General features: G+C 46.9%; 1 protein-coding gene across 2 annotated transcripts in view; it reads left to right on the forward strand.

Moving 5' to 3' along the window:
* LOC119373701 (cap-specific mRNA (nucleoside-2'-O-)-methyltransferase 1) overlaps positions 1–18,038 on the forward strand; it is a 127,893-nt gene that overhangs the window by 66,391 nt on the left and 43,464 nt on the right. For both annotated transcript variants that reach the window (XM_037643763.2, XM_037643764.2), the window contains 2 exons: positions 15,937–16,069; positions 16,477–16,662. In XM_037643763.2, the coding sequence (XP_037499691.1) occupies positions 15,937–16,069; positions 16,477–16,662 (319 nt within the window). The remainder of the gene's footprint in view (positions 1–15,936; positions 16,070–16,476; positions 16,663–18,038) is intronic.

Genomic DNA, 18,038 nt, shown 5'->3' on the forward strand with positions numbered 1-18,038 from the left:
CATCCACAGAAATGTAATCAACGTATGTGATTTTTTTAACACCAACAGCTGTAGGCATGAAAGAACTAAGCACACGCAATCACGACCGGCGCAGCGAGTCCGACCGCGAACCGCACGCACGACCATGCGAGCTCCAACCAGCTCGAACTCCTCCCGTTCTCCGACAAATAACGATGATGATGAGTCTACGCCAACGCGATGGCAGAAGTGAATGCCGATCTCGAAGGCCTTGCTTTCGCAAGCAATGACGTCATACACGCCATGTTTGTGCAATGCCAATCTCGAAGGCCTTGCTTTCGCGAGCAGTTACGTCATAGACGCCATCTTTGCAATTTGAATCTCGAAGGCCATGCTTTTGTTTGCATCAATTGAAAGATTTTGTTGCTTGCGCCTCTCATGCGGCTAATATTACGGTCAAACGAGGCCAAGCTGCGTGAAAATGCACCATGGCCGCTCTCTTTGGTAGTCACTCGGTCGGCTCCGAGCGCACTTCGCGACGTATCATACGGGAACGGTCCGACAGTTACGACGTAACAGCGGGGTTCCCAGTACATTGTATCCTATGGGAGCTATGCCGGGACCGGCGGAAAACGACGTAACAGCCGGGAAAACGCAGCAGTGAGGAACGTAACAGCGGGGTTCTACTGTATTTGTCTAAGAGGAGATGGTACTCGAAAAGAAAGTTTCTTTAATCTGTAGCCTAGGGTAATGAAAATTTTGCTGTTTGCATTGTTTTTTACACTGATTTCAAATGTGTAATCAGTTTTATAGCAACTTGCATAGTTTTTGTTTTGTACCATGACAATGTGTAAAATGTAGCTCTTTTCAGACACACTTCTTCTGTCACTAAGCTTCAATATTTATGAGCCATTAATGGCTGATACTGCTCCACATTAACTGTTGAATGCAAAGAACTAAGAAATGTGTATGACATTTTAATGAACAAGAAAAATTATTATGAGAGAAGTCTTAAAATGCTCAGCCCATACCAAGGTGTAAGAATAAGTTAGGTGATGAATCTGCCGCCGGTGCCGCGTCCAGATTGTGTTCGCCGGCTTGGCTGTTTCTTTTTGGCTGCGACAGGTGGCGCTAACAGACGGGGGCTTATCAGGGAAAGGCGCCGATCTGTGCATAGTAGGTTATTGCTGCGGAGCTTCGCTTGTTTATTACGCTCAATATACTTATGTACATAGATGTGAATAAATTAATACACTGGGATTCTGCTGTAACGAAATTGATTTTCTAATTTTTATATGAAGATTATTTCCCAACAGCATTCCTGTCAGATAAATGTTCCGACACCAGCAAACCTTGGTCTGGAGAGCGGTCGCATTTTGACGTGACCACGTTAAAGAGCTGGTTTCGCTGAAATTCCGGTGTCTTTGGTTCTGAGCAAAAAAGCAGCGTTGGGCGTGAGTGAAAATTCGAGGTAGTTGCAATAAGGATAGCAGCTCGAAGGATAGCAGCTCGAGGGTGTTTGCGGTTTGGCCTACCTTGCGGCAGTCTCCACCACTGATCTCCACTAGGAGGAGCTCGATGGCGCATCGAGCACGCGGGCGTGAAGCCACCGGAAGCCGCCGTTTTTGTCCCGGAAGCCACCGCCATCACCACTCAATTGCTGCAGGCACGAGAGCTTTTCTCTTCTTTTTTGAAGAAATGCCTGCATGTAGCGCAGTAAACTGTACGAATCGACCGGAAAAGTCGTCAGGGACATTTCACACGTAAGACATTTCACATGTAAGTACCTCAAAGTTGTATTACTTTTTACGCATTTTGTACATTGCAGCACTCGGCCGTATTAGGACGGTGTCGGCACGGCGTCTGTGATCTTTCGGGCTGCGTTCGTCGGCGTCTAAAGTTACGCATAGTCGTAGGGTTTGTTGTACGCACTAGCTGTACGTTGCAGCACTCCGCAAAAACAAAAAAAAAAGGAAAAAAAAACGATCATAACAAGAGCTGCTACCTGAGAATATTTGAATTGCGCGACTAAGACGGACAGAGGACGCCAGCTTCCGAGACAAACAGGGGACTTTCCGGTGGCTTCACAAGCGCCCACCTCGCAGAGCGCGGATGCGCTGTCCAGCCTTTTTAATGGAGGTCAGTGGTCTCCACCGAAGAGCGAAGGCATGCTAGCGATAAGGAAGGCGATAGTGTGCGTGCGTGCTCGTGTGTGTGTGCGCGTGTCTGTATTGCGAGTGTGTGCTCACGTGCGTGTGTGTGAGCGTGTGTATGTGTGTGTGCGTGCATCTGTGCCTGCGTGTGTGTGAGTGCATATGTGCGTGCACGTGTGTGCATTTGTGTGTGTGCGTGTTTGTGTGTGCGTGTTTGTGCGTGTGTGTTTGCGCGCACGTGTGTGTGTTGTGTTTGCATGTGTGTGAATGCCTATTTGTGGATATCGCTGTTGCGCTGTAGCTGCTTAGCAAACTGAACAAAAAAAAACTTCGTCGGACAAGTTTCAACCAATGTATCATGAAATTTACATGTGTTCTATTAACTTCAATTGACACGCGACCCCTGCCAGTTTTGCGGTTAGTGTCTCGCATTTGCTCCATTTCGGCCTCTGCCAATGTCGTCTGCACGATATGACCCGTGAAATGACACGAATGACCCGTGAAAGGTTGGCGGCTCCCGGGGATGATCTAGCCCGATCGATGTTGGAGCTACTGGGTCGGTCATTGTTACGGTCGAGGTCACGGCATTAGGTTGCCGGGAAGAGGTCCGTACTCTGGCTTGAGTCCTAGCTGCCGGCGGCTAGTTCAACGGTCTGGGATGTCTTGAAGTTCTTTTTCTTGACTACTTGGAATTGGATCCCGACTGCGTGTGGGCGTCTGGAACATCGATGAACCAGCACCTCCACCAGATGTCACGTGGTCGTGACGTCGACGAGGGCAGCAGTCAGCACGTCAGAGATGAAACTCTTTATTTGGCCGAACTTGTGGCCGGGAAACTGAAGGTCAACTACAGCAATACACTGATAGCGGCGAACAGAGCGTCGACCGTCGATCAACTGACAAGCGGTGAAGCGCGTCGGCATTTATACATGTGATTCGAATATTCCAGTGTTATCGCTGGTTGTCGCGCGAGGTCTAGAATAAGCTCGAGTGTTCGCGTCTTGCGCGAAATCTTAGCAAAACCATCTACAATAATCGCGAAGCTTCTCGAACAATGATGTGCGGTTTGCGCTGAGCGTTGCTGACAGTCTTTGCTGGTAAAACCCGAATACATCAAAATAAAACATGAAGCGGGCGTGGCAATATTACTGATATCAAGCTTTAAAGGAGATAACTTCACTCTTCAAATGTTAAGGAATATATGGGAAAAATTTTGTCCGGATCTGGCCATCAGAAGGTACCAAAAATGTGATGTCCAAACTCAAAAAGTTGCCAAAAATTGCCTCCTGTGGAAAACTCATTTTAAAGGTGAAAATGAAAGCTCCTCAATGGGGCAAGGATATGCTTTTTAAAAATGTTTCTTCCATCATGAGAGCTTGGGAATCACGGTTATTTTGAGCATGTGGCTTTGGTGAACTCCTCATGCGAAATGCAATGGCACGCAGCCAGGTAACATTTTCCAGGGGACTCTAGACAGTGAGCTCTTTCTAGTTTTCAGTAGCCACCATGTGCTCTTTAAAAGTGATTTTAGCCTGTTTCCAGTTTAATTAAATCCTTCATATTTGTTCTCGTGAAAGAAGAGGAACTAAACTTGACAAAACAAGTAAAAACAAAAAATTCGTAATTTTGGAAGAAAAACCTGCGTTTTCCGAGTAGCACTTCCCCCTGAGACCCCCGTTTGTGTCAAACTGTAGAAGAAGGGGGTGGGGGAGCAGTGATGCCCTCACCTTTTGGAGGCATGGTAACTGACAGTTCAGTTTCTCCTACCATTTTTAGTAACCCCTGAAGACAAAGTTATGATGGACTGTCTGTGAATGTGTCAGATGTATACAACATCATTCTAAAGCATGTGATAATACAGTCAAACCCGCGTATATCGAACTCACATGTAGGGAATTATTTTGTACTATATCGAACGGCTGTAAAGTCCCCTTGAAATATTTTTGACATACAAAATATTTTATATCTTGAATTACCTATATATAGCACTTTCTTGTGATTCCCTTCAGATTCGATATATCCGGGTTTGACTGTGTTGTAAAAAAAATAATGTAATATGTTGTTTTGTGCTAGTTTCAGTAATTTGTCATAATTAGTGTGCAATTGAACATCTATTTATTCTGAAGGCAGTGATTTTTCATTTTAGCATAAAAGGAATGCAACCTTTTTTCTCAAAATTCATACTTAATTTCTGTTTGGTGTCATGCATTTCATGCAAACAAAAATTGTACAGTAATACCAAGTTATAACGACGTCAGCGGGACAGCGAAAATACTTGTTGTAAGCGGTACAGTCGAGCCCGACTATATCGAACCCGTTTATATCAAATTATCCCGTATATCGAACAATTTGTAAGCACAGTAAATTTACATTGAGAATATATAGCAAAAGTTACTGTTACATCGAACGAAAATAGCAACGACAACCGATATATCAAACTCCATGTGCCTCAAAAGTGCCCCAGCAAGTTGGCTTTCCCTCGCGGTGGCGGGGAAAACTGCCGGCGCCACCCTAGAAAAAGTGGTTTAGACCCGGCTGTGCACGGCCGAACACCCCTCTGCACAAAATGATCCTGGCCTGCTCGCAGCGCTTACAGCCAATCAGAGGCTGTCGTGCTTTCTCCGAGGCGCGGAGGCAGTACAAGTGGGTGCCATTTTTTCTTTCTTTATGCTTGCGTGCCTGCTGCTGCCTCTTTTCCTAGAGTCCTCATTCAGCGTGGTCCGTGCTGGTGGCGTTGGCTGTTGGTGCTCTGTGAACTTTCTGGGCGCGCTGTCGTCATGGCTTGTGCAAAGAGGCAGAATTTGCCGTTCGCCATGAAACTTGAAATCATAAATCGAGTCGAGCGCGGTGAGAAGTCCGACGTCGCCGCCGTGTACAAGATTCCAAGGAGCACCTTGAGTACTATCGTGAAGAACAGGGCAGACATCAGGGCCAAGTCGGACAAAAGGCCAGGTGCCCGTGGCGCCCGACGTGTGCACACTGTTGTTTACGAGGACGTGTACGACGTGTGTGCACTGCTGTGTACGAGACACCGCAGGTGTTTCCGCCGAAGTTTGGAGCGAGCTGGAAGAGTTCCCGGGTGCTATCGACGGATCGACAATCGACAAGTTCGTCAGTGTGGACGATGATGTCGCCATCATGGGCCAGCTACAAGATGAGGACTACGTTGCAGACGTCGTGCCGACCACGAGCCAAAGCGACAGCAATAAGGAAATTGACGATGGCCCGTTGCCGACATCCTCCGAAGTGATTAGTGCACTTGCGTTGGTCCGGCGCTATTGCGTGAATATGGAAGGTTGCGGCCTCAGCTGCTCCGACTTGTTGGACAACGTAGAGGCGTGCGTGCTGTCGCACGCAGCCATGTCGTTGAAACAGAAGAAAATCCAGGACTATTTTGTTCCAAAGTAGGGCACGCAAGTAAGCCACCATATTAATAAAGTGCTTTTCTTATTGGTATGTGCCTTTGTGTCATCAAGTCCTATAGCGGGCCTATATCGAATTATGCCATATATCGAACTAATAAATGTTTTTTGGCGAGTTCGATATACCCGGGTTCGACTGTATTTCAATATGAGCGACCACTCAAGAAAAGCTAAAGCAGTCAAGCTTTAGCACCACAACTGTGAGGAACTCAAAATACAATGTACATATTCACTGAAGCAAAACTTTATTCAGGTGCTTCTGGCGTTATTCAGCAACTGTAGAAGAGCGCCTTCCACTTCGGGGTATTTTGAATTGCGATTCCTCTTTCGATTCGCCAAGAAGCTCTGTTCAAAGCCATACAACGTAGCTTCCTTGTTCTTCAGTACAGTGGACAAAGTAGATGGCGGTATGCCGAATTCCTTCGCAATTTCAGTTTCCTGCCGGCTGCCTTTTTCCACTTCTTTTTTCAGCAGAACGTTTTGCTCACTGATCTCCACTAGGTTTGCTGGATGGCGCTTCGAGCTCTCCGGCGCACGGTCACCGGAAGTTAGAGCACTCGTCCCGGAAGTTCGGCAAATGGCCGCCGTGCAAGCGTAGCTGCTGCAACGTTTGGGCCAGTGTCGTTCGCATTTCGCCAAAAATGCCTGCTTGTTGTGCCGTAAACTGTACAAGCAGACCAGAGAAGTCGTCTGGGAAGACGTTCCACTTGTAAGTATTACATTTTGTACGACATACGTGATACGCAGCGAAACGTTCATGTATCAGTGTCGGCTGATCTGTGCCTCGTGTTTCGCAGATTTCCTCGCTCTAAGCCGGGTTTGTACCAGCGCTGGGTCGCAAACCTAAAAAGGGACAAGTGGACACCATCTCCAGGCAGCAGACTCTGTAGTGACCACTTTACAGACGCCTGTTTTGATCGAACGGGCGCACGGACTCGGCTACAGCCAGACGCTGTCCCCACGTTGTTCTCCTTCCCAAAGCATCTGCAAAAGGTACGATAGGCCGCACCATTTCGGTATAGCGGCTGTATATATATATATATATATATAACTGTTCGGCCATCGTACTTCGCTCGTTTAGTATGCATATAACTTGCCTTGCTTTGAATGCTACGTTGTTTAGATACTTAACTAGCGCACATGTGCGCGACCTACTTTTTTAGTGTGCTTGCAAACCCCTTGTGCAAATGTCATGCTAAAAGGTAACGCGGCCTGCAAGCAAATGTTCATGGAGTTTGTGACAAACTGTATCAGTGGAGGAGGCGTTTCGCGTAGTGATACTTGAAAAAAAAAAGTACTGTAAACAAAAAATTGTAATCGGCAAGACAACGCCATGACTCACGTTACCAAGTGTGTGGCCTTGCCATTCGAATTACCCAAATTTTTTTCTTTAAATTTTTTCAAATGCTGATACACGTGTTAAGTCTCTTATTGGTATGTACAATAACTACCTAAGATGCTAATGTTATAACGAATTAACTGCTATATCGTTTATGTACGTGCTCCAGCATAATTCTACTTACATTAATTTGCACTCGCATTAGGAACTCAGCATAATATATTTGAATGAAACATGCCTATTTCAGAGGACCACTGAGAGGAAACCTCCTAAACAGAGAACTCCTGTTTTGGATGCGACCCCATCGGACCAGCCTGACTACAGCCCTCCAGCCGCAACACAAGAGAGCTCATTCTACGCAAGTTGCCTTTTTATATTATGCTGCCCTATAGTGCAGCCACTCAGTCTGGTGTTACTTGCATATCAATACTCCAATGTTCTTTGGTGAGGCAACTTTCTAGCAATCTTCCAGTAACTAACGCCAGGCTGTTACCCAATTGGAACCACTACATTGCCAGCCATGCAAACCTATATGCACACACACACAAACACACATACACACACAATGTACTGCGTCCACAGTAGATGTACGTATGTACGTCTTAAATAATTGACTCCGTTCTCAGCCGATCATAACCTGAGCTGCGGTTGATATTGCTAGGTTATTTCAGTGTAAAAAAATTCAGTAACGTTATTTTATGCACTATACGATACAGCATTTAGGACTTCTCACTTACTGATAGGGACCACGAGATATGGCTCCAACAGCACTCGATGAGGCCTAATATTTCAAAAAATCCAAGAGAAGACTGGAATTTTTCTGGTGCAAAGAAAAAATCTTTTGGAAAAAGTTAATTGAGAAACCCCAGCATTGGACACTTGGTTGGTCATTTTCTGCATTAAACGCTGTGAACTGTGAAAAACGTTTGCTTGATTACGATGCGTATGTGCCAGCAAAAAGACGCTCATGTTTAAACATGCACGGCGTTTCCAAGGTATGGCTCTTTCACCCGTGTTAACTTGTAATGTTTTGTTTTCAGATCACCGAACACAACTATGCAGTCCTTGACACGCCAAAAACATTGAAGAGAAAGCTGGATGCTTGCACCGATTCAGCAGCTACAGTGAAGAAAAAGCTGAAGCTCAGCCTTGAACGAGAACGTCGGCTCAGGAGGAAGGTCGGGACATTTAATGAAATAATTGATGACATCAAACAGAAGCAGCTCGTTTCAGAAGATGCTTCTTCAATGCTTGAACGATGCTTCAGTGGGGTTCCCTTGGAAGTTACACAACGTTTGCTCAAGCAAACAGCCAGTGAAAGTGATAAGTCATCTGCCAAGCTAAGCCGAGAAAAATATTCCCCTGCACTGCGCATGTTTGCGCTCACACTGCAGTTTTACTCGACAAAGGCGTATAACTATGTCAGAGAGACCTTTGAGTGTGCCTTGCCACATCCATCAACTATAACTAAATGGTATAGTTCCATTAATGGAGAACCTGGATTCACCGGTGAAGCGCTGAATGCCATTCGTGCAAAAGCCGAAGAGGCTAAGGCGAACAACAAACACCTTCGCTGCAACCTTGTTGTTGATGAAATGGCTATCAGAAAGCACCTGGAATGGGATGGAAAGAAATTTCGAGGCTATGTTGACATCGGCAACGAAGTGGATGATGATAGTAATGCTGTTGCATCTGAAGCCTTTGTTTTCATGCTCGTATCTCTGGACTCACACTGGAAGGTGCCTTGTGGATACTTTTTGATCAATGGTCTTTCAGGAAAAGAACGCGCTAACATAGTGAAGCTTTGCCTGACTAAGTTGCACGAGACAGGAGTGCACGTAACATCACTGACATGTGATGGCCTCCGTTGCAACTTCAAAATGTTCAAAGACCTGGGGGCTTCAGTTGAAGATGCGTCAGCGATGTCTACATCGTTTCCTCACCCTGTGACGCAGGAAAAAGTTTACTGCCTTTTAGATGTGTGCCACATGATGAAGTTAGTAAGAAATGCTCTTTCTTCCCTTGGGTGCCTCAGGGATGCATCAGGTGCATTTGTGAACTGGCACTACATTGTCCAGCTACAAGAACTTCAAGAAAAAGAAGGCCTGCATGCTGCAACAAAATTGCGTGCTGCACATATTCAGTGGCAGAAACAGAAGATGAAGGTTAACCTAGCTGTCCAGACATTGAGCTCAAGTGTGGCGGACGCCATAGATTTTTGCCGTGAGGACTTAAAACTTTCACATTTCAAAGATTCAGAAGGAACTGTAAAATTTATTCGTTTGTTTGACAAACTGTTTGATTTCTTGAATTCACGGAACCCTGTGGCCAAGGGTTTTAAAGCTCCACTGCGACCCAGCAGCTCAAGTATCTGGATGAAGTTCTTTGACGAAGCCAAGCAGTACATTAGGGGGCTCACCGATGCATCAGGTATTTGCATCTTCAAGACACCCAGAAAAACCCCATTTCTGGGATTCCTGGTCACTATTGAAAGTGTTCTAGGCCTAGCATCTACCCTCCTCCTCACGGACGCTGCACCGCTCCGTTACTTGTTGACCTACAAGCTTTCGCAGGACCACATCGAACTGTTCTTTGCCGCTGTGCGTGCTAAAGGCGGCTGGAACAACAATCCCACCGTCTCTCAATTTGTCGCTGCGTATAAGCGACTTGTCACGCACAACCAGGTTAAAGGCGGTCAAGGGAACTGTTCATCTCTTGATAAGACATCCATCTTGTATGTTAGCAGTCAGTTTTGTACCAATGACGAGCTGGACATGGCCACTGCAAAGCGAAGTGGCACAGAAGACCTCATGCAAGGCATAGACCTGCCCGACGAAAGCGAACTAGATGCCTTAGTCGAAGATCTCCCTGCACTGTCTCCCTACCTAGGAAATGTTGTTGGCTACATTGCAGGGTTTGTGTGCCGAATGGTAAAGCGCAAAATTCCTTGTTTAGCATGTCACTCGGCCACGATCGCAGAGACATGTGGTTCAGCACTCTTGAACAGAAAAAACCGGGGAGGCCTTTTTAAGCCATCGTCATCTACCACCTACATCTGCCAGTTGACCGAAAAAGCAATTCGATTGCAGGAGAAGGTTCACGCTGGGGGACTTCCAAAGAAGAACGCAGCTGACATTGTGACGGTCAGGGTCATGACCGAACTTTCAGGAGTATCGACGATGAACAAGCTCTATCCAGAGCTGCATGACCATATGTTTGAATCCGCAGTTGAATCAAATCACTTAGTGCGGCTTGTGAAATGTGTGATTGGGTGCTACGTGAAAATCAGGATGCACCATGCAGCCAAACAAGCTACTGCAAAGATCACAGGGCCCAACATCCGCAAGCAATTAACAAAGTTAATTATTTTCAACCACCAGTAAAGTGCCATGACAGTAGGACTGATTTTCTTTAAATTTTACTTTTCGCCAATAGTGTGTTGACAGTGCCTATTGTATCATAGCCTTTCGATATTTCCAGTGCAATAAAAACCTGAACTGTGCCTGTGTACATTCATATCTTTTTTTAATTTCAGTGACGAGGCCGCAGGCATAGTTAACTAGAATCGCATGTCTGTGGTTAGTAACAAGGATACAAACGTAAAATAATCACAGATCCTTTGGTATAATCACAGGCCTCATTATCTGGCTGGAACACATTTTCTCGTACGGTCACCTTTGTCATTCACTACAGCATTTGCTAAAATTGTCGATAAAAGCTGTAACCACTTGGCGAATCAAAGAAAATGTCAGTTTCCAATAGGCACCAATGTGCACACTGGGTTATTGTCCCTCAAATGTAGCAACGTATGTGTTCATCAAGCCATAAATTTTTCCACTATAGCAAGACTCGCCGTGGTGGCTCTGTGGCTACGGTGCTCGGCTGCCGCCCCGAAATGCGCGGTTTCGATCCCGGCCTCGGCGGTCGCATTCTATGGAAGCGAAATGCTAGAGGTCCGTGTACTGTGCGATGTCAGTGCATGTGAGGGAACCCCAGGTGGTCGAACTTATTCGGACCCTTCTCTAAGCGTGATTCCTTATCGCAATTTCGGCTCGTAGCACCCCAGAAATTATTAATCATCCCGCAAAACTTACCCTGGGTAACACTTTCACTACGCCCTGGTTACGAATATTTTTGCTTACAGTACTGCGAAGGGTTCTAATGTATTCGCTTTTTAAGTTATAACAGGATTAAGCAGCGCAGTCACTGCAGGTTATTTTTATTCTCAGCATGCAGCAGCCCCATAACCGAAACTTCTGTGCCGGTCGGCTTCTTTCGCGTTGATATCGAACTCGCTTACCGTCTTTTCGTGAGCGCTGGTTGATTATCGGCTAAGTGATCTAACGGCTGTTAATTTATTGTAAGACGTGCACATTTACACTGGTCGTAGTGTCCGCTCGCCGGCGTGAATCCCATTCGAGCTGCGCCTTGTCCGATAAAACCAAGACACAAGGGAGCTTTTCCTTCCTTTTCTCTGCTAAATTCTGCTTCATATTCGCGTTGCATGTTTCTTTAGCATAGTATTTGTGGTCTGGAAGAAAATTACGTCTTCAAAAATGCAATGAAGTGTGAACTACAAGCCAAAACGAACGCTAATCGGCGGCTGAGAAGTGCAGCAGACGACCCACTTCTGGGACGAGCCCTTAAACTTCCGGTAGCCGTGCGCGCGCCCGGCCGTGACAGCGGCGAAGCGCCATCCAGCAAACCTAGTGGAGATCAGTGGTTTTGCTTCAAAGTCAGACACTTTCACCTGGAACCTGGCGGAGCTATTTATCACTGTAGACCACAACAACACATGCAAGGCATGCCTTACGAAGCAACGTTACTAGAACAAACTCAGTTTAAAAGCTCCGCCGCAGAGGCGGTCCGCGTGGCGGTCGTGAGAACTAGTGGCGCTGCAGTCTCGTCTAGCTCCCGCGGCTGGCGCTTGTGATCGGCGGCGCCGATGTACGAGCGCACATGGGTTACAGCGACGTCTGCGTTTTGTTCGCTCGTCATTTTTGCGACTGTTCTTGACCAGGCTTAGCGTCTTGTACGAAGACACGTGCATGATGTACGAAGCGTAACGAGGGCGAACAGATTCACGGTGTGGTATGCCGACTTGCTTTGCGCCGGGCTGCAAGAGTGGCTACCGCAACGACGACTCCACTTCACGACACTTCTTCGGACCTCCAAAACACCCTGCGCCATTCAAGCTTTGCATCGCAAAGATGGGAAGGTTACTGCGAAATGCAAGGTCTGTGGCGTTCATTTTGACAGTGATGACATTGTAAAGCACTATCGTCGTGTCGTTGCGGGACAAGAAGTTTTGATCCCACGTGGAAAGTGGGAACTCGCGCCCGGTGCCGTGCCGCGCTTGTTCCCAGCACTTACACGCCACATTTCAAAGCCAAAATGTTCGGGGTTTAGGCGCAAATCCCCCCCAAACCGCACGGCGTCCCGCGAAAGCCCAGTGCCCAGTTTGGAGGAGCCGCCAGAAATAGAACAGCAAAACGAAAAGCAGGCGATTACCTATATACGTTACCGAGACTGAGAGTTGCATCACACTGACATTCGATGAGTTGTCAGCTGTCGCTATGCCTTCAAGGCAGTGGATTTTCGAGAGATTTTACGACGAGGTATCGAACAAGATGTGCGGAATATTTTACACTCGCCGGCTCAAGAACGGGCTGCTCAGCACTAAAGTTTGACACGGTACACATAGAAAAGATGAGGACCAGCGCTGGTCCTCGTCTTTTCTATGTGTACCGTGTCAAATTTTTTGCGCTGAGCAGTTTAATAATAGAATACCAACTAGCCCAATCCCACACTTTGCCTCGGGAACGGAGACTTACTTGTGCGAAAGATAATTGTAGTTGACGAGCAGTTTAACTGCATAGTGAACGGCTACAGCACGAAACGCAAACGGCTGTCGTACAGCCGTTTGCGTTTCGACAAGTGCTGCGGGCATGGAATATCTGCTCGGTGACGTTGAAAAACTGAAGTTGAATACTGACGACTCTTCTAGCGACAGAGTACGCGCGAATAACTGCTCGGTGCTCACATGACGGCCGATCTGTTCGATTTGTTTAAGGCACCGTATAAGTTGCGACGTAGAAAGGTGAGACACCGAAAATACAACTATCCGCTGAAAAAATTGCTCAGAGACGACGTCTATTCGATGTAATCGCACACTGAGATTTCATTTACCAAGTTCCGATTTTGGGTCAGTATCCCTTTAACCGTCGCGAAAACGTGTCTTGTAAACATTGCAAAGCATTGGTGATGTTTTTCGAGAAAGTTTTTTTCAATAAATTGTAGAGAACATGAGTACACTTTTTCTAGAACGTTTTTGTATCTCGAGTAAGTACGCTTCTTTGTACACTGTAAAGGCTTTTACAAACGTGTTGGGTTGTTCGTGGTCTAGATAAGACGGCAGCGGCTAAAATTGTAGTGGTAGTTATAAAAATTACGCTGGAAAACCCTCATTCGCTTAGAAACTCCTATGCTTGGAAGTTAAGCGCAATGTAGACAGCTCAAATATTGTCACAGGGTCGTGACGTCGACGAAGGCAGCAGTCAGCAGGTCCGAGATGAAACTTTATTTGGCCGAATTAGTGGCCGGGAAACAAAGTCAAACTACAGCAATACACTGATAGCGGCGAAAAGAGCGTCGACCGTCGATCAACTGACAAGCGGTCTAGCGCGTCGGCTTTTATACAGGCGCTATCGAACTTTCCAGCGATATCCCTGGTGGCGGCGTTATCTCTCGACAAAGCCGGAACATTCGCGTGCGGCGCGCAATCTTACCAAAACGATCTACTACAATCGAAAAGCTTCTCGAACACTGCTTCGCGGACAGCGTCGAGCGTTGATAACCGTCCTTGCTGGTCAAACCCGAATACATCAAAATAAAACAAGTGGGCCTGGCAATATAGACCGAACATCGATTCTTAGCCAATCCATGAAGAACGCACGCGGGCCAATGCATACAGACAACCTTATGCATATCCACCTAAGTATCCAACTAACTAGTACAATAAGAAAGTTGCCGCACAATTGCCGCGAGCAACTGCGCGGCGGACCGCAGCGGCAGCAGACGACGCGCCGATAGTGGCGCAAGACGGAACTGTAGCGCCGCTAGTTCTCGCGACCGCCGTTCGGACCACCCTCCTCCGCTGGCGGAGATACGGAGCTTTGAAACTGAGTTTGTTCTAGTAACGTTGTTACGAAGCACTGTGAATAACGCAATCACATGGCCTGCAGCACAGATCCAAAGGCACGCGCCGTCGACGCCAAAGTGACTGAGTGCGGCAGGCGACGCAGAAGCTTCAGAATGTTGTTAAGGCATCTCGCTTTTTGCAAGTGTACTGGTGATGGTGACAGTTGCAATGGCAGGCTTGGCTTCGGCTTCACGTGGTGCAGAAGAAAAGCGATCAGAGTTAACCATGGAAGGGCGTCCGTTGGTGGAAGGTTGTGCTCAAGGGGGCAGCTTCGGAGGAGCAGCGATGCCCAAACTGGCAGCAAGGAGGCAAGGGGTTGACATGAAGGCGAGCGAGAGCAGTGACTGGCATCCGAACAGCTCGCAGACTGGACAGCAAATGAGGAGGGGAAGGTAGTGGCCACTTTTGCAGGGTGGATGTCGCGGTACACTGCGAGAGTCTCGCACTGGAAAGCACCGCAAATGCCGTGGCTCAAGTCTGAAGTTGTTTGTTGTGCTGAAAAAACAATTAACCGCTCATTGTGGGTGCACAGCGCAATCGTGAAAACAGACCGGTTTTGCAGTAGACGCTTTACATGATAACTGGGCGACATTTTTCTGAGTTGTGCAGCTGTGAAGTTCCGAAGCTGTGAAGCAAAACAAGACTTTTTTGGCGCTCCGTTGTCAATGAAACTGCTAAATCTATGCTTAAGTGTCGGTGCTCGCGCACAGTCACAACACACCATTTAAAATTGTCTAGAAAAAAATTCAGTGACCCTAGCACACATTTGGACTGCTTGTATAAAGTTGGATGGTGCGGTTTAGCACCAGCAGTGCTTGTTAGAGTGCTAAAGCTTTGCTGAAGCGCACCCCGTGGAATGCTACGGCGCAAGTCACTCTGCAGCATCCGAGAGACTGCGGTTTCGTGGCGTTGCAAAGCACCAGGAAAACTATTTTCATGTAGATTTTGTCGTGAGGCCCACCAGCGATGCGATTACGACCGAGATTAACAGTTTGGGCACATTGCACTATGGAATTTGACAACTGCCGTTCGCTCCGCTGTGAAGAGCTGCGAGCACTCAGCACTCAGTTGGTACCTGTTACTAGGCAGTCATTGGTCATGGGTTTGGTATTTTTGTGGCCTGTTCAGTGCCTGCATGAGACTAGTTCGCTGGCAGCATTAATTTGACACTGCATGCGCTAAAGGGCTGCCGCCACTCAGCGACACTTCCACTCACCACTTCGTTCTAAGCAGGTCAAGCTCTTGGTGCACTTCGAGTGATGTGGTTTAATATGCATGTGTTTGGGTCGCGACCTGGACAAGTTTTGAATAAAGCGATATTTCGAGTAAAACGATTTCGTTATAACAAGGGATTACTGTATGTTTGACATTGCTCCTAGAACATGGGGAGTTGAACGACACATCGAACATTGTAGTGCCTTCACCAAAGTAATCAGCTGCAGTCGAACACAGCAAATTGAGGTTAATTGAAGATGCCTTGACTATGCAGGGGATTCATTTCATCCAATGCACAATGTATCTTGCTATTTCTGAGCCACTAGTTGATACAACTAGCATGAACAAGTTGCGGGCAATTATGTAGCCACTGCCGCTCAAGAGGATGATGAATGGATTTGAAAAAAATTTTTACATAAGGTGCTTCCCAGATGGCACCTTGCAAGTGCCAGTGATGAATGAAAATTTGCAGTTGAGTTTAGAGAGGGGCCTTTGAAGATGAGGAGCTTTGGTTGAAGGCAAAATGTGCGCAGATATCCTGTTTGCGATTTAAGACAAGGAGTGGCATTTGGCATTGTGAGAGAAGGGTGTTTCCAAATGGGATAGCCTTTTTTAAATAGTGTCTATCTGCTGGCATCCTCTATTTAGGTGGCCACTTTGTGTGCAAGCTGTTTGACATCTTCACCGTGTACAGCGTCGGCCTGGTGTACCTGATGTACCGGGCATTCAGGCATGTCTCCATCTTCAAGCCCAACACCAGTAGACCCGCAAATTCTGAAAGGCGAGTTTAATTTTCATTTAACATGCGCCTAGCTTCTTGCATGGTAATCTCTGTGACTGCCGTGATTGGGCTGAAATTGGGATCCACTTGATCGCAGTGCAAGTTACAGTGAAATTCATGTTTAACTCACACCCCGACTTTTGCTCTGGATTTTCTGTATTAAAGGGTACCTCAAGGGACCGGGAAAGTATGTTTGTTTAACAGGAGTGCTATTTACTGAGAGATGAACTGAGGTGCTGAATTCAAGTACAACGCCAATCATATTAGAGGTAGTTGCTCTAATTAAGCAGCAATTCTGTTTGAGAGATTTCTGTCTACTGAGAGTCTACTGTATTTCATGCGGGTTATACACCAGAAAGTATGGTACTTCCTCTCGGGAAATAATCAGGTTTTTTTGGGACTTTCAGGTATATAGTCTGCAAATGGCGCCGCCCAGATACGAAGGACATCGAGGACTACATGTACGAGCTGTGCTGTCGCTTCAAGGAAATTTCGAGCGTCACGAGCCAACAGGACATAGTCGAGGTTGTGCCCCTGGAAGTCATCAACGATGACGCCGTCTTCGCGAAGTACATCCGCGAGTCCAATGACAGGTGTGTGTGTGTGTGCTGGACTTCTGGCAGTTTGATGGCAGTGGACCACAGTTATAGTCTATTCTCATGGTAGAACAGTTGATCCTAGAAGTAGTATAACCTCATTACAACAGACCTCTATAGTGAAGAGGATTTTGGTCTGTTTTAAAGGGAGTATGTAAAATCGACGTACTGTTACAACAGACTTTTATGTAAACGCTGAATGGGTCTGTTATAACCGGAGAGAATTACGAGTCACAAGCATGGTCAAAGAACGGATTTATTCTTAACGGGAGACCAAAAGAGAAAATGCGATCTCTGGAAAATCGCATTTTCAATTTCTGTAGCCCTTTTTCTATCTGATTCCAAAATATCTTAACTAAAAACTACGTAGAAGTGCTGTAAAAAAATTTTTGCATCTGCCAACTTGGCGAAAGTAGTAAAAAAAATGATAATAAGACAGCGTTTTTCAAAGTTATATCTTCGCAACGGCGCAACCGGGCACCATCATTTTGGGCTCGTCGTAAAGAGCATTTCTCCCTGTTCAAGTTCGCCATTTCAGCTGGGTCCTGCATTCAGTAACAAGCGTACAAATAGCACGTTTTTAAGTTCAGTTCAAGGCCTCTGATTGCCTGCTTCTGCCGTGTTGCTCCAGCACCTGCCAGCACGCCCCGCCATTGGTCCGATGCTCATTTCAGGAGCGTCATCTGCTGCTTGTGCCTAGGGAGCCTACATGTGCGCGCCTACGTGCCTACGGAGGCACGGAGGCATGGACATGTAGCAGGGGCGTAGCCAGAAATTTTTTTCGGGGGGGGGGGGGGGGGGGGGTTCAACCATGCTTTATGTACGTTCGTGCGTGCATTTGTATGTGTGCGTGTATATATGCGCAAGCAAAATTGAAAAATTTCGGGGGGGTTTGAACCCCCCAACCCCCCCCTTGGCTACGCCCCTGACATGTAGGCTCCCTACCCGTAGGCACGTAGGTGCACACATGTAGGCTCCCTACTTGCGCATCGCGAGGTCGTGGCTGTTGAAAATTGCGCTACTTAATGACGCGTTCTCACTCGTTCTGTGTTCAGGGGTCGACGATAATTTAGAATATATATAATTACACTTTAGTTCGGCAGCTGCAAGCTGCCGAACGGTACCGACGCACGATGCGCTTCTGGTGAAAATTTAGGGTGCATCCACACGCAGCACAATGTATTGCCAGGTTGCTGCCTGTTTTGGTTCTAATGTTGTTGGAATGTTCGCGCAGACGATCGTTCACACAGCGGCTAGTCTGACCAATGTAGTTGCTGCCGCAGGATGTGGGAACCTCGTAGATAACACCCACACTGCACGGGACGAAGTGGGTGACAGGATTCTTCTTGCACTCCTGACTTGCAGGGCTGCCG

The sequence above is a fragment of the Rhipicephalus sanguineus genome, chromosome 11 (assembly GCF_013339695.2).
Source record: "Rhipicephalus sanguineus isolate Rsan-2018 chromosome 11, BIME_Rsan_1.4, whole genome shotgun sequence".
NCBI classification, from domain to species: domain Eukaryota; kingdom Metazoa; phylum Arthropoda; class Arachnida; order Ixodida; family Ixodidae; genus Rhipicephalus; species Rhipicephalus sanguineus.